Source organism: Pelodiscus sinensis, chromosome 1 (genome assembly GCF_052426305.1).
Source record: "Pelodiscus sinensis isolate ZL-2025 chromosome 1, ASM5242630v1, whole genome shotgun sequence".
Classification (NCBI taxonomy): domain Eukaryota; kingdom Metazoa; phylum Chordata; order Testudines; family Trionychidae; genus Pelodiscus; species Pelodiscus sinensis.
In genome coordinates, this window is record NC_143052.1 from 4,857,322 (window position 1) to 4,873,663 (window position 16,342).

A 16,342-nucleotide genomic window follows, 5' to 3' on the forward strand; every position below is an offset into this window, starting at 1 on the left:
CCAAGTTTAAGCTCTTTATGAATGCTATACTTCTCACAGTTTTGGGGCACACCAGAAATCCTTTGGTGATCCCACCTCTTCCCTACACTTTTTAGTGGGGGAAGCAACCACAGATCTATATATATATAATGCATTTTAACTGTTCCTGTTACGTTTTGTCAAATATATTCTCAGCACGTACAGCACACTGCGTTCTCACAGCTCTGTTATGCGAAGGGGGGAGTGATTCATTTTGAGATGTTCCTTAGTAACCAGTTTATGACCTTGCTGTATCTGATAGGGAGAGGACCAGGGCTGATGGTGTGCCTTGCCAGAAGCAAAATGAAGCCATTCTGAGTAACATTCGTGACTCAAATCTTGCTTGGCCTATAGATTTTTAGTGATTGTGGAAGGATTGGGAAAATAGAGTTCTCCTAAGGTGGATGTGTGAAGGGTACAGCTTTGAAAAGGGGAACTGTGCAAAGGAGATGCAAATGAACTTTCTATTTCTCACCAGTACATATTTTTATGGGGCCCTCTCATGCGAGTACGTGTTACTCAGTGAGTATGGCTAGGGTTTTGTCCACACTAACGCTGGAACGTCCATCGGTATTGGCAGTAGAGGGAAATTATTGCCAAGAAACTTCAGTGTAGACAGTTCCAGGGTGGGCAGGCCTGAATTTCTAATGTAAAAAACAAGCTGAAAAACCAGATCCCTTCTTGGGCCTTATTCTCCAGCATGTAGCATTTTAAAATCATTACTGGATGTTTTTGTAAAAGATAGGCTGTAGTTCAACCCTAAGTTATTGGGCTTAATGCAGGAATCATTGGTTGAAATTCTGTGGCCTGGATTATGTAGCAGATCAGACTAAAGGATCACAGTGTTCCCTTCTGGCCTTACATGTATGAATCCCTATGTCGTAATGATGCACCAAAGGCGCATATATCTGATTCTCCCTCCCCTCAACCACTCGCTCTGTCCTCATGCCTCCACCCTTGCCAGCTGCAGATGCGTTTTAAAAGAGAACTAGATCTGCTTTTGTCAGGTGTGGCAAGGAACGTTCATGCAACAACTTGCCCATTCACGGGTTGGAAAACAAATATTTGAAAATAAACGTTAAAACTAGCTCTGGCTGCTGGTCAGTCCTACAACATTTGAGACATTTGCAGTACAGTAATTTCTCATTTAACACTATAGATATGTTTCAGAAAATGATCGTGTTAAGTGAAAACGTGTTATGTGGGGTCAATTTTCCCACTGAAAATAATGGAAAAGGTGGGGGTTGCGTGTCAAGCGATGGTGTCTGTTGGGACCGGGACATAAGGTTGGGTTAGAAAGGGGACTGGGTTACAGCAGGGAGGGGAGGTGTTTGGCTCTGGAGAAGTGAAGGGGAAGAGAGAGGAAGGGGATTGGGTTGGGAGTATGCCCCTGTGACAGGTCTGCCGGGACCTGCACTGCATCCGGCAAGGGGGAGGTCACTGGGGAACGGCGCAGCGAGCGGCGAACCCTCCGCCGCTTTGCAGGGAGGCGGGGGGAAGCCCTGTGGAACTGCTGGCAACGGGCCGGCTGGGGAAATTGTGTTATTCCGGGGACGGTCATGTAATTCAAAAAACATTCCTTTAAAAAAAAAATCGTGCTATCGTGAAAACGTGTAGTGGGCACGTGTTAAATGAGGAATTACTGTACAGGAGTTTAAAGTGATTGTGCAAACACATTTCTGACTTGTACTAATACTTTGCTGGTGGGACAAATGTTTCATAAATGTCACAAGCCTTAAGTTCTTAATGTTACATCCATGTCAGCAGGATAGAAACTGTACCTTCATAGCCTGGGATCACATACAGCTAGGGTCCCAGATATCAAGATCATGGTATCTGGCTTTTAACAGAGGTCTCAAACGCTAATTTTAGAATAAAGAAAATATGTCTGTCTATACTAGTGCTGTGCTGTGTGGAATATTTGAACTTTCTTTTTATTCATTTCCATTATAATTAGAGCCTTCATGTCATACCAGTAAAAGTCAGGCTCTCAGACTACATGTAAATACTTCATATGACCCAGTAATCTGCTGATGTCATGTCCTACTTTTGTCTTCCTTCCAGAGTACTGCTCTGAATTTTTGACATAGAATATAAATATCTGCGGTGGAATGTTAAACGCAGAGCAGGGGTAGTAAACAATTGGACTGCACAGATAATGGTGGCTGACTTCATTCAAGTTATAAAAATACAAAAAGACACATGCGGCGGCCTGACTGTTGGCAAGGTCTGATTCAGGTTATGGGCCTGTTGTTCATGGCAGGATACAGGCGCCGTTAAAAACAGCTAAGTAAAAGTCAGCGTTTTTAGTTGGGATCCAGCATCTAATAAACTGAAATTTAGTTGAAAGTTATTTGTGGTGGTGGGGACTTCGCGTTTTGGAAACAAATAAAATGTTTATTCTGCAAAAGGTTCTGGATACTTGGGTTTTCCTGGTGACTTTTCAGCCGAACGGGATAGAACGCCACAGGTTATTTCTCTTGTATCCACTTGTCAGTTAGGTCACAGACCCTATCACTGATCCAGCAGCTTAAAGGAATCTCTAAAGCTGACAATCTGCCCAATGAACCGCAGGGTTGGGGGTGCTGCCATTGCACCAGCTCTACCCACCTCCCCATAGCCACTGGTGTAACGGGTGGGACTGAGACTTCTGCTCTCTGATTCTTCTCAACCGCCAGAAATGCTTTTGGCTGTAAGTTAAAATATCTCTGATTTATTCTACCTAGTCCACATGGTCCTCTGACCAGCCCCCGGACCCAGGCAGGTGTAAAAGTGGCTTTAATAATAATCCTGCCTTTTCTATAGGTCTTTTCATCAGTAGACATCCTCCCACTTACAGTCTTGTTTAATGGACTTCGCCACCCAGCCCCCTGGAGAGGCATGGCCATCCTGTTACCCCATTCTACTGACACGGAGCTGAAGCACAGAAATACTAAGTGACTTGCCCAAGATGACTTAAACCCGTGGGACTCTCTTCCACCCCCTAAGGTTAGAGCACCAGCGCTGGCTCCCTGCTGCAGGGGTGGGGGAGCCCTGAGTGTTGCAGGCTGAATCCAGTTTGCGGGGGAAGGAATCAACTCTTCATGCTGCCATTCCCAACCACCCGCTGCAGCTGGGGGAACAGCAGTACAAGAAGCTGCTTGCCTGGAGGCTTTCCCCGCTGCTCCCATTGGCTGGTATCCTGGCCAATGGGAGCAGCAGGGGGCGGTGCATGGGGGTGCAGAGCTAGGTAGGCGCCCTCTATACCCTTCATGAGGGTGCCAGACCCCACACTTCCATTGACCACACACACACACTCTTCTACTAAGACCCTGCACCCCTACCCTCAGCCCGCTCCTGCATCATGCCTTCTACCCAGACCCTGCACTCCCACCCCCTCTTGCCACCCATATTGTCGTCATAGGTGGTTGCCTGGTGGTCTATGGAAAGATTTACGTTGAGCGGAGTAAGCCATGGGCCAAAAAGTTTGAGAACCACTGTCCTAAACCAGTCTATTAGGAGCATCTTGAATCCTACAGCATATTTTCTCTTCCCCATGGTGTGTCTATTAAAAAAAATCAGCATTTTTGTGATGTGGTGGGGGGTGCTGTCTACTTTCTAACCTTGTGTTTCTGCCTGTCTGTATTGTGTTATGTGATTCCCAATGACTCGCTCCAAGTTTGTATTGGCCATACGCATAGACACCTAAGGGCCAGCCTGAGAAGATAATTCTCTTCCCAGAGAGCGACAAAGGGATATAGGCAGGGCTGCCTGGGGGCCAAGTGATCAGTTCCTGGGCGTGTGGGTTAATTTCGGCAGGGCAAGGATGAGGGAGGATGTTTTAGACCAAGGAAGGGGATGAGAGGAATAAGGCAGCCTACCCTGGCTCCTGTGCTAACATCGATCCTAAGCTACGCTGTGTCTCTGTGAACCAGTAAACCTTGTTCTACCTGCCGGATGAGTCACATCTGGCTGCAGATGGAGGTGCAGGGGCGGGGGCTCCCCATTGCGTCTTCACAGTTCTCCACTGTGAGATCCTTAACAATGCATTGTTATAAATGAATTGTATACGCCCGGCATGTTTCTCAACAGCATGTATCATGTAAGGAGCGTCCGTGTGCCATGTGTGTCACAGTAAGAACTTTACATTTCCATAATTGAACTTCAGCGTCATCAGACTTGAGTTGCATCACAGCAAATCAGACCTAGACGCAAGATGTCACCTAGAAAGGCATGCAACTGAAAAGGGAACTTCCTGCAAATGGGTCATGTGAGTCAGTAATATGTGGCACCAGGTCCTTTCCCTCAGGGCTCTGGAATAAGAAATTATCATTAGCACTTAATAACAATGTATGTAATACTTTCTAAAATGCTTTCAAGATGCAGAACATTGTATTCTAAGCTTCTAATTAGTAATCTAAGTACCTGTGCTTGTGTGTCAGATTCCACATAATGTTTCCACTTGTTGGTGCATATCAGAGCCTTTTCTTCTGTGAGGTTCGTAAACATTTAAATTAATAGCTTCTCCCCCTGGAAGGAGCAAACACTGGAACACCTCAGGCGCTGGTATCAGAGCCAGTTGCGTTCAGTGTCCTTCACTTCCAATTCCTGACTATATATAGTAAAACTTTCTGGCTATCCAAAACTACTTGGGTGAGGGAGAAATTAGGGGTTGTGAGAAGCTTCAAAAGAGCTAATCAGACTGGATGACTGAACACAGATGTCTACTTGCTGCCCGGCACTGTGCTTCATGGGGAGACTGGCTTTCTAAAAACGGCCAAGTGTCTGAATGCACTAAATGGCAATAACTTACTGAAAACAGACATTCATAGGAAAGACTTAGGTTGCAGCTGGGCTTGTGGAAATCCTGCGAATCCTTCCTCACTACATCTCGAAAAGATCGGCTCTCGGAAGTTCTGTGGCCTGTGCCATACGGATAAGACGAGGTGATCAAATCTTGGTCCCTTCTGGCAGAGAATCTGGAATCTGAGACTCCTTAGTGAGCTCACGAACCCTTTCCTGGAGAGCAGCAGCATCTACTCTGCTCCTGAATAAAATGGAAGCACGGGGAAATAGACAAGGATCCTCTGTTGCAAGATCTCAGAAGGGCAGTAACAAAGTGACAGAGAGACTAGAATGTGGAAGGGGTTTGATGGCCCAGTGCTTGTGCTTCCAAGTTGGGAACCAAGGTTGAAGCATTGTGTTCTAGGCCAATATGGGCTGGCAGAAACTTCTGCGTCTAGCAACCACTGTCTAACCCCAGGGCAGGCACGATACGTCTCGTGGGTCAGATCCAGCCTGCGGACCACCCTGCCAGAACCCTCAGGCACAGAGAAGCTGCTGCTTTAATCAGTTGGCTGCTCCCTGTAGCGCTCTGCTCTGGGGGGCGGCGTCCTGTGATCTCCCCACAGCCCAATCCTCAGCTCCTATTGGCCAGAAACAAACAGCCAATAGGAAGTGACCCCAGCTGATCTCTTCTCTCCTATTGGAGATGTTTTAAGTGGTCTGAGGCTGCAGCAAGCAGGGATCCTACAGGCCGGGAGCCGCCTAGGTAAGCATCTCGCAAGCAGAGCCTACATGTGGCACCCCAGCCCTTCCCGCACCACAACTTCCTGCCCAATGTCCCCATCCAAACCCTCTATACCCACCCCCTGCCCAAGGTCACAATTCCCTCCCAGACCCTGCACCCCCTACTCTACCCTCACCCCCCACCCCCAGGCCAGAATCCTCTCCTGCACCCACACCCCCTCCTGGATTTTGCGCCTCAGTCCCCTGCTTCAGATCACAACCCCTTCCTTCACCCAAACTCCCTCTGAGACCTCCCATCCTATCCTGCACCCTAGTTCCCCTACCCCATGCACCCTTCTGCATCCATCCTACACCCCGCAGTGTGGCCCATGACCATTTGCCAAAATTTTGGAGTGGCCCCCACCAAATGTTATTGCCCACCCCCTATCTAAACCGACTAAAACATCTGAACGAGAATGGCCAGTGTATCCTGGGAAAGGCTTGCTGGTGTCGCTAATACTGACACACCCTCCGAGTGGAGATGCAGGATACTGGCAAAAAGGTGGTTTTGCAGGTGTGTCTTGTACTGCTTCCCCAAGTGTGAAAAGCTGTACCGGTGAAAAGGCATTTTATGGTGGTGTGAAAAATAGCAATGGTGTAAAAAATCACCCCTCAGATTCTACCAGCCAAGTGTAGACTTGGCCAGTGGGGGAGGGGAAGATTTTGAGGTAACTTTCAGTAAAAAAAAAATCCCTGCTCTGAATTGCTCAAGTTTCACTTGCTTTGTGTCTGTCAAGTCAGAATCCTCCTGGCTCTCCAGTTGTCCATAGGATCTGCTGTGACATGTAAGAGATGCATTTTTCAGGGTTTTTTAAAGCTTATGAAGGCAGGGGGGAAAAGCCATCTTTGAAGGAAAAAATCTTTCCATTATGCCCATAAAAATGCAACCCCTCTTCCATGCGCCTCAGAAATTTCCACCCAGCCTGCCAGGCAGAAAGAAACTAGTTTATCTCTGTTGGAGGGCCAGGCATTCCCGATGTACGGTCTCAGGCTTGGAGGTGGGAAGCGGTAAGTCTTGAGACACACCAGGACAAAAGAAGTGGAAGGAGAAAGTGTGACCCATAATGGGGGTTAGGGAAAGAGGAATTCACAAGGAGGTCTAATTGGTTTTGTTGCTGTCCAGTAGTTGAAAGCAGCCAGTTGTTATCACCCCTGCTTTCTCCACCCCAGTTTGGGAGAAAAGAATTCCAGGGTGGGGAGAGACGGTGATATCAGACCACTCTTCCCAGAGGAAAGCCAAGGATGCTTCTGTGCCATGTAGTCAACTTTGGGAATTCACTGCTCTGTGACACACAGTCTGAGCAGGCTTTTAAGTGACCATAAAATCCTCTAGCATTTATCTTAACCAGCCCAGCTGCAATGCTTTCAGGATGCAGCCTTCCCTTTCAGGATGCAGCCTCTTTGCCTGCGGGGGATTTACCCTGGCCCCTTCTTTATATAGTACAAAACTAATTCCTTCTTTTGGAAGGCGTTTTCTAATACGTGCTAACACTTAAATGGGGACACACCTTTCAACTCCATTGAAATGCATTGGGTTAGGACTCGGGACTTTTGGGGTGCAAGGAAGCAGCATTTGGAGAGAGAGTCATTTGGCATCTGTTTTTATTTTCGTTTTCTACTAACCGCTGAAGCAATATGTACTGGCTGGCACCAGAGGCAGAATTAGATTAGACCAGTGGTGTCCAACACGCTAGCTATTGGCCACATGTGGCTATTTGGCCGGTTGAATGTGGCTAGTTGGTTTGAATAATGGGGCTAGTGCGCTATCGCAGTAGCAGAGGCTACTGCTTCAGAGCTGGTTGGACACCACGGATTAGACTGCCTAAGCACAGCATTTAGACAAACCAGGAAAATGCTGTTCCAGCTGGCTTAGATCTCTCTCTGCTTGGGTCTGGGACTTACTGCTCCATCTGAGCACTGGTCTCTTAAGCAGAGCCATACCTCTTTATTAAAGCCTGCTACGCTGCTTAATGTGGAGGGGAAGAAACTAGATTTTCAACTCCTGGTACAAAAGGTTTCCTCCTCCAGTGTGTAAGCTGAGAGGCGTAGGTGTGTCCGTAAGTGTTCTAACAAATGATGCACTAGAGCACGCCCCTGGAACATATGTCCCTGGCCCTCCTACTGCCTTGAGGTCTGCGGGCTTTGAACTCCCAGCTCAGAAGGCAGGCAGAGCTATCCCAGGGAAACATGAGCGAGAGCCTCCAGCAGGCTTCTGATCGCGCCAGGGGGGAGTTTCTAGGGAAGTAGCAGGAGAGGCCATCCAGAGGTGGATTAAAAGGCAAGTGCCCGAAGGAAGGTGACAGCATGGTGGCGCATGATGAAGTTGGAGGTCTCCTGCCCATTAAAAGGACGATTCGAGTCATCGATGCTCAGAATCAATCTTTCCGTGAACAAGAGGTGAGGCTGACGGGTTAGTTTGCCCTTTCTGGCACTATTGTGCGGACACTTTGATCTGCCTGTAAGTTATTGTTAAGACTGAAATAGAAGGCAGACCAGTTTGCATACTACCAGCTGTGTGTGGCAGTTTTGTCTCTTGTCAGCTGTTATAAATGTGGGTTGTGTTGGAAGACGAATCCTTTTTATGGCAAAACGACTCCGGCATTCGCATAATCAACAGGCTAAGTGCTACAGTGCTAGGCATTGTACCGACACGGCCTTAAAGAGCATACAAAACGCTGATGCCTGCTGAGGCACGTAGTTCTGTACAATCTCATTAGCTAGAGGTAGACTCCCGTCAGTTAAACAGTGGACTTTGGAGCTTGCCCTACCTAATACAGATATTTTCTGATGCATGTGTATTAATTTTTAATTTGTATTAGACTTCTGCTTTAATGGCAGTTTTCACAGGACTTCCTTAGCTCTTCAGGTAGCCCAAGGAAGCCGAAGTGCATTGAAGGGCTCTGCCAAATTTGTGTTTTATCCTTTCCTCTGCTAGGAAAGCTTTTAAATCAGGACTTGTCTTAGTCACTCTGCTTACTTTGGACTTGATTTTAACTTTGACTTCTAGGAGTGTTATAGATAGCTGGCATTGTGCTACAGTAGCAAAAAGAAATCTCTTTGGATTATGATTAAAGACGCACCATTGAGAGTTTTAGATGGTTTTATTTTTGTTAGGAGAAGAAACATTCTTGAATATAAATATTACATCAAATGTCTATATAAATTTTAGCTAAAAGCTGGCACTGTGTCGTATTTCTTCCTCATCTTTATAGTAAGTGTGAGTATTTTGGAAGTGTTTTTTAATACAAGCAAGGGAACATAAAATTGAGAACTTCTTGCTAGTGTTTCAAGTTTATTTGTTTTTCTGCCAGTGATTGGATACAGTGTTTCTCCTCTGTATCTTGAGAATTAGTTTTATTTTGTTTTTCTTTGAGTGTTTTAAATATTTTATTAATTAAAACATCTTAAATCTGATGGGTAAAACTTTCAAAAGCACTTCAGTGATTTATTAACTTAAGTGATTGAGAATCACCGAAGTCCCTTTTAAAAATGGCTAAATCCCTTAGATACTTTTTGGAAGATTTTATCTTGGTTAAGTGCCTAATCCTGCAACAGTGTATGCCTGTGAGCTACATGGCTTATGTCTGGTATGAGTAAAGTTAAATGTGTGCTCCAAGGATCAGTCCCTAAATTGGATTGATTTGTTCCTTCCAAAAGACTTTTTCTAAACCATGCTATCTAATGACTCGCAGATTTTTTTTCTGATAAGGTGTGGACTGTGTCTGTAAACAAGTAAGGTTATTTAAAAAAAAAAAAAAAAAAAGGGCTGGTGAATCAGTTTGCATTCCTGGAGGATTATTGCATACCTTAGGTGTTGACGCAAGGCACAAAGTCCAGTAGAAATGTACTGCCGATGGCCGCGTTTCTCAAACTGTGGATCCCGACCCCCCGGGGGGTCACGAGCAAGTGAGAGGGATCGCGGTATCACAAAGTTTGAGAACCCCTGGCCTACAGTATCATCTTGTTAAAAGATACAACTTATTTAAAAAAAGTCACATCTGCAGTGAAAGTCTGTTTGACACAAAACATTCTGTTGAAGGGTTTTTTTAGTGTCAGCTTATAAAACATTGCTAATCTTGCTTTCAGCAGAGAAATGTAAATGCAACCTCAACTAAAGGGTCACTTCTGTCATTTCATAATACCTAAGACAATCTAGATGCTAGAGAAATGAAATCTAATAAAAGCAGTTTAAGGAATGACCCTAAACCCTTGTTTGTATTGGTGTTGTAGGATGCTATTAACGTTAAGATGTGTATGGGGCATTTCGTTATTTTTTTGGTTTGGGGTGTCAGACATGAAAAATCAGTGGAGTTTAGTGTTTACGCCAGGGGCTTAGTTACTATCACGAGCCACTGAAGTCCTTTATCTGTAGAACAGGTACAGCAGAGTACTTCCCTTTACTCCAGTAAGGAAGTGAAAAAGTGGCTTAATTTCTGTATCCGTTCAATACTTGCACTTTGCCGAAAGTTGGTCGCTCTGAGATCTGGACAGCTATCTGCTGAGAACTGGACTGAGATCAAGCAAACTCGTGTCACAAATCTTCAAGTGACTGACTGTCAGATAACAATTACCTCTCCTCGCTTTGACTGGGTGGGTAGTTGAACTAGTGAGTTCAGTTGCTTTTGAATCTCACTGGTAACATTTGGCAGTAGTTTGTGCTGTGAATATTTTTTCCATTTGTCACCAACTTTTCCCATGTTTGCAGCCCGGGTATGATTTTGTAGGTAGAATATACAACTTCATGACACAATAAATGATCCTTGTAAAAAAAAATAATTACTATGAAGGAAATACACAATGCAGAATTAGCATTTTAATTCCTTGTGCACTTAAAAATAAAAACCACTTTGGACTTAATCAGCTACAAAATGCGGCTTTTTAAAATGTGCCACATTTGTACCTGTGAAGGAAGGGGGGGAAAAAAGTATTGTCTGCCTCTTTGTTTAGCTTCTCAGTGAAATGTGAAAGCATTGCTTTCAACCTGAAATCTTTGCATGCAATGTCTAGCCTAGACGTTTGTTTGTTTAAAAAAAAATCCTTGGAGAAAATGGGTTTCCAAAGGAAGAAGACATGCTGTTAACTGTTGCACCGCTGACACTTACGTAAAACCCAAGAAAATTCAATAAATGATCATCTTTTCTTGAAACTGCTGATTTCTGTAAGTTGAGCTGCCAACAGCCCTAGGGACTGTTTCCAATAACATCCCCCTCATATAAACGCCATTAGTTTTCATGAAGTTTACTTCAGAGATGAATTTGGCCCAATGTGGAGTTGCAAGTTAAACCCAAAGCTGAAATGAACCTGTGAAAACATGGTAAAATGCACTGTTTATCCTCTGAGGAAGGAAAACCGGTTTTTGCAAAACTATGTGGTGTTATGGTAGATTCTGTTTTGGATGATCTTTCTGAGTCTCTCTATCTTTGACTTACTTGGCAGGGCACATGGTTATCTACAAAGCTTTCTGATTGTGTTAATTCATTACTGGTGGATGGTTTGGACAAAATTCTTTCTTCCCTGCCTTAAAGGAGTCCTTTGGGGCGTACGGCTTTATTCTCTGTTTAAGGAACAGAAGAACTTTGGCTATTTTCACTTCATTCTAGTGCTTGCATGTCTGTTTCTATCAATGTAGCTGTGCTGGAGAGTGGTAATTTATAAATCCATTCAAACAGGGAGCCCCTTTGTACTGTCTTCGCAAATGGAAAGGCATGCCTTCTGCCAGACCTTGTGCATATGCATATGTCACTTCAGTCTTGCACAGATGTGCTGCAAAGGCATTCGCATGTGTGCAGTAGTGCATAGACTGTATCATTGTGTCCCATATCTGGAATGGGCGCTCCTTTGACCCTTCAACAGACTGAGCTGGGGAATATTACACACACTTCCCATTGGAGGCTCTGCGAGCTCTTCCGCTATTCGTTTTCGGAGCTTCGTTCTTCCTCCTCGTTTCATCTGTATTTCTGTTCCTGGGGGGATCTGCATATTGGGCTCATGTCTGTATAACTTCTGCTTATGTTCCTCATGAGTCCTCGGGCCTGTCTTAGCTTCTGTTTCCCTCATTCTGGTACTTGAGTACAGGCTGTAGAATCCATGCCTTTGCTCCCATCTGATCATTCATTACGGTGCCCCCTCTTCCAGCGAGTATGGGCCGACCTTTCTAAACGTTTGATTAATCCCTTTTTTGATGGGCGCTGTGTATTTCGTACTGTGAAATGGGTCCTCCATTGCAAGGAATGGTCACTAGGACATAACCACTATGTTGAGCATAAACAAAATGGATAACCCACTTCCTGCTCATTGTCATTTTTGTTTGCAGCTCTTTCCTGATACCTGTAATGTCTTCATTGTTTTAAGATCATGTGAATGTGGCATGAGCCATCTTGCGCTGAGCTGAAATTCTTTTCGCCCTCTATTGCATGCCTCGGTTCCTTCGAAAAATAAGTGCTGCTTTTTTCCCCCTGCAACTAACGACTTCATTTATACCTTGCCCCAAATCACCTCTTGCTTAATACTGGATATGGAAAGATACAGTTGCTCTTTGTACTGTGGCCTCAGTCTGATCTCCTCTCCCGAGGTTGTTACCCCAGTGTACTGCCACTGCCTCTGGTGGCGCTCGTCTTCACTCCCACTGTGGCAATGGGGGTCTAGATCCTGCCCCATCTGTGCCTTTTCTCCTTCGGTTCTGTCCCTCCCTTCTGCACAGAAGCAAAGAACACGCAGTCCATGGCTTTTCGGTGCAATCTGAGACAGGAAGTGGCTATTGGAGGGGCCCCATCTCTGTCCCTTATGTAATCTTTTCATTCCCCACCTTTTTCCTCTCGCTGCTTCTTACTAAGGAAGAATCCACCATAATGAACCCAGAGTGGCTGATAAGACTTTGATAAAATCAGCTGATTAAGGTAACTGATTATGTGTGTGGTCTAAATCTTCCTTTAAAGAAAACAACAATAGCATCCCAGTCAATTTCAGCAGCGCCATTCACTATAGGTGTGTGACTTGCCATTATTTTTATGTGTACAGAATATTTGCAGTTTTTCTTCTAACATCAAACTTTCATTCCATCCGTGCCTTACGTCCCACTGTGCGTATCTTTCCTCTAGGACAGTGACGCTACACCAGGAACCATATGTTGCAGTTACCCTAGCTTGCTGAAACAAAAGACAGGACTAGGCAGCACTTTAAGGACTAAATACCCTAGCTTGGTTATTTTATTCAAGTAATATCTGGCATTAAGAGCTTCCAGCCTCAGGGAGGTGATGGCTTTCCATCCAGGGAGGGTTTGCACTGGAACAGAGCTGAATTATCCAAAAGAGACTCTGTTCTCTGAACAACTTGTTTGCAGCTGGAGCGCGGGCTTCCTGTTTAAATATTGACAGTGTTGGGTTTGGCTTTGGCTTTTGGCGGGAGGAAGGCTTCAAAGCCTGGCGCTTTTCTCTACCCTTGGAACTGGAAATGTGTTTATGCCTTCAACAAGCCTGGGCAGCACGGAGCCGGTAAGGCGAAGCCGACCACAGTCAGTGCAATGTGTTCTTTTTTGTTTGTAACTTACAGGAGCCGAGTAACAAGCGGGTTCGACCTCTAGCTCGCGTCACGTCCTTGGCAAACTTGATCTCCCCCGTACGAAATGGTGCAGTCCGGCGTTTTGGTCAGACCATCCAGGTAAAGCATATGGAATGGATGCCATAATTTCAAGGCGTTTCTTGGGGAGATGGCCCATACTCAGTGCACAGAGTGTGCTGCAGGTTCCTAAGCCAGCCCTGGCTCTGCGTGAAAAACTGCCTTGAATGCACACGCTAAAGTCCTCCAAGGTGTCTCAACGTAGGTCAAATCGGAGGTGCTCCAGGCATGATTTCTTCTATGCTCCTGAGCCACACCAGCACAGCAGGAGAGGCGGGGAGTTAAAACCGTTGAGTGCTGATTTTATGGCGGTAATATAAAGAATCCATGGAGTGGGGAGTTTAGCAAGGGGGAAGGAATAAACCAGATTAAAAGGAGGGAGTCAACAGCTACACAAATCAGTGCATATTCTAGTCATTAAGGAACAGCAGTGTGTGTGTAGTGCAGCTACACCAGACTGGATTTAGAACCTGAATATAGAGGCATTGAGCCGTGTTGGCATCACCCAGGCAGTAGAGGAAGGCAGAGGGGCTGGGAGTGGGTATGGAAGCCGCCAATGGACATCTGCAATACTGGAAATAAACTTTTTTTGTTTTTGTTTTTTCTTTTTTCTTCCCCCCTCCCCTAGTCCTTTGCCCTCCGCAGTGACACCAAATCCCCAGGCTGTTCCCGCAAGTCATGTAGCAGATCTGCTGCTCCAACGCCTCCCAAGAGACGCAACAGTGTCCTGTGGTCAGAGATGTTAGACGTCAACATGAAAGAGTCTCTGAGCACCAAAGAAATTAAACGCCAGGAGGTAGGCTGTCCAGCAGCCGGAAGGAAAGGGGGGGGAGGCGTTGGTTGTCCTGTTTGGGGGAAGAGGGAAGCAGATGAAATGGAGGGAGAAATTGATGTTCGTTAAAGTGATTGTGCTCTGCTATGTGCCCTGGCTTTAAGGAAAAGTCCAGGTATGTTAACTGTCTGAAGATTAAGGGTTCCCTTGCTAAAACGATTAGTTATGCTGAGTGCCTAATTTCTGGTGCCTTGAGGGAGCCTAGTTTTTCAGAAGCCTCTGCTAAGCATGTCCAAAGTGATTAGTCATCTTTGAAAATTTAGGCCCGAGAGATCTTTTCTAGGCCAGATTTCTTCCTCTAAAAGCCCTTGCCAGTGGGTTAAGGGCCAAATGGGGAGGCCTTTCTATGCTTTTTACTTGACCTTCATGTTCTTTTCAAGTAAAAACACTTTGTATGTGCAAGTGGTGAGTTAACAGGTTTCATTTGGCCGTTAGTTTCAAAGCTGTCCCGCACTTTCAAGCCGTGTGCCTTTCTCCGCCCCAAGGGAGAGGGAGGGTTGACTTGGGACGTAGCTGGAGTGCAGGCGGCAGAGCCTGGCTTGGATCAGACTGTGCAGCGACTTTGGTTTGTTATTCACCCTCAACGGTTTTTATCAAGAACTGAACAGAGACAGGGTATAAAGTACGGAACGGAGCAACATGTACCCTTGCAAAGAGCAGCTGGACTCGTTGCCTGCTTGGGGCTTTAAAGTAAAACAATAACTCGTCGCCTTACCCCCCCTCATCCCTTCCTCTCTCTCTCTCTCTCCCCCAGGCGATATATGAGCTGTCCAGGGGCGAACAGGATTTAATTGAGGATCTTAAGCTTGCCAGAAAGGTTCGTAGTTTCCCTCTTTCCTTACGCTCCATGATCCTATCAAAAAGCTTCCTGAGGTCACCTGCATGTGCGCGCACAGAGTGGGGCTTTGAACCCCCCAGGGTGTGGCATTGAACCGGGGATGTGAGCCGGCCTCCAGTCACACGGGGTGGGTGACGTGCTCTGCCATGATCTAGTTCCAGGAACAACCCTTTGGGGTGCTTGGGAACCTTCTTTTGGGGTCCCAGTCCCTGGATATCAAGTCAGCGGGACTGTAGCTTCCATGAGTGCAGGAGCAGGCCTGTGTGGCACATGGGACCTTCCAGCTCTTGATACCTGTCGAGCGACAGCTATTGCCCCAAGCAGACGCTGCACCCCAGTAACGTTCTTTGGGTGGCTCTTGATGCCCTTTGGTGCTCTTCCTTAACAGGCTTATCACGACCCCATGCTGAAGCTGTCCATCATGGCGGAGGAGGAACTCACACACATCTTTGGGGACCTGGATGCCTATATCCCGCTGCACGAAGGTAAGAGCAGCTACTCTGTTTGTTTTCAGTGGAGCGCATCTCTCTTTTCGCACTCACCCCCTACCATCCCAGGAAACCATTCCTGAGGTGCTCACGGCGGCTCCCTTTTGCTTGTTCGTTTCAGACTTCTTGGCCAGGCTAGGAGAAGCAACGAGGCCTGATGGAACAGTGGAGCAAATTGGGCCCATTCTTGTCAAGTGGGTGAGGACACTGGTTATTGACTCTCATTAACGGGCAGGTGTGGAACCGGGATGAGGTTTGAATGTATACGCTACGGAGCAACAAGCTCTTGTTGACTTCAGTTGAATATCTGGGGTGAAATCAGATACTGACTTCAGTGGGGCCAGAATTTGACCTCTGCGTTGACTGAGGTTTGGGGTGTCTGCATTTTCAGGCCCTTTTATAAGAGCAGTGGTTGCCGTTTGTCTCCATTTAACCTCAATCGCCAAAGGGTTGGCTGCAGAGTGTGCATCTTCCATTCCCCCCCAAAATTAACTGCCAGTCTGCGATGGAAAATCAAATATTCTGTTGAGAGATAATCAAACTGCATAAGAATGACGTGTGCCTATAAGTCAGCACTTCTTACAGGGCAGTCTAGCTAACCGCTGCCGCTCTGGTGTTCTTTCAGTTGCCAGGACTCAATGCCTACAAAGGCTATTGCAGTAACCAATTGGCGGCCAAAGCTCTTCTGGATCAGAAGAAGCAAGACCGGAGAGTCCAGGACTTCCTCCAGCGCTGTCTCGAATCCCCCTTCAGCCGCAAGCTCGACCTCTGGAGCTTCCTGGATATTCCTCGCAGTCGGCTGGTGAAATATCCACTGCTCTTAAAAGAAATCCTGAAGCATACTCCGAAAGACCATCCCGACGTCCAGATTTTGGAAGAAGCGGTAAGTAATCTGAAGCTAATCCAGAGCCTTGTAACTGGGGTTATAAGGAAACTCTGAAATCCACAGTTTTTCACAAGAGGCCCCATCCTGCAAAGGGAATGCCAGTGGCGTTCAACAGGTGA

At 46.1% G+C, this 16,342-nt stretch overlaps 1 protein-coding gene across 2 annotated transcripts in view; it reads left to right on the forward strand.

Annotated features, from left to right (window-relative positions):
- Positions 1–16,342, forward strand: part of NET1 (neuroepithelial cell transforming 1) — a 58,984-nt gene that overhangs the window by 39,136 nt on the left and 3,506 nt on the right. The window contains exons 1-7 of one of the 2 annotated variants that reach the window (XM_006120311.5): positions 7,684–7,962; positions 13,114–13,221; positions 13,808–13,975; positions 14,766–14,828; positions 15,238–15,334; positions 15,459–15,535; positions 15,963–16,220. In XM_006120311.5, the coding sequence (XP_006120373.1) occupies positions 7,870–7,962; positions 13,114–13,221; positions 13,808–13,975; positions 14,766–14,828; positions 15,238–15,334; positions 15,459–15,535; positions 15,963–16,220 (864 nt within the window). In that variant the 5' untranslated portion in view covers positions 7,684–7,869. Of the gene's footprint in view, positions 1–7,683; positions 7,963–13,113; positions 13,222–13,807; positions 13,976–14,765; positions 14,829–15,237; positions 15,335–15,458; positions 15,536–15,962; positions 16,221–16,342 lie in introns of those variants that run through there. The other variant, XM_075925038.2, reaches the window with a different exon arrangement.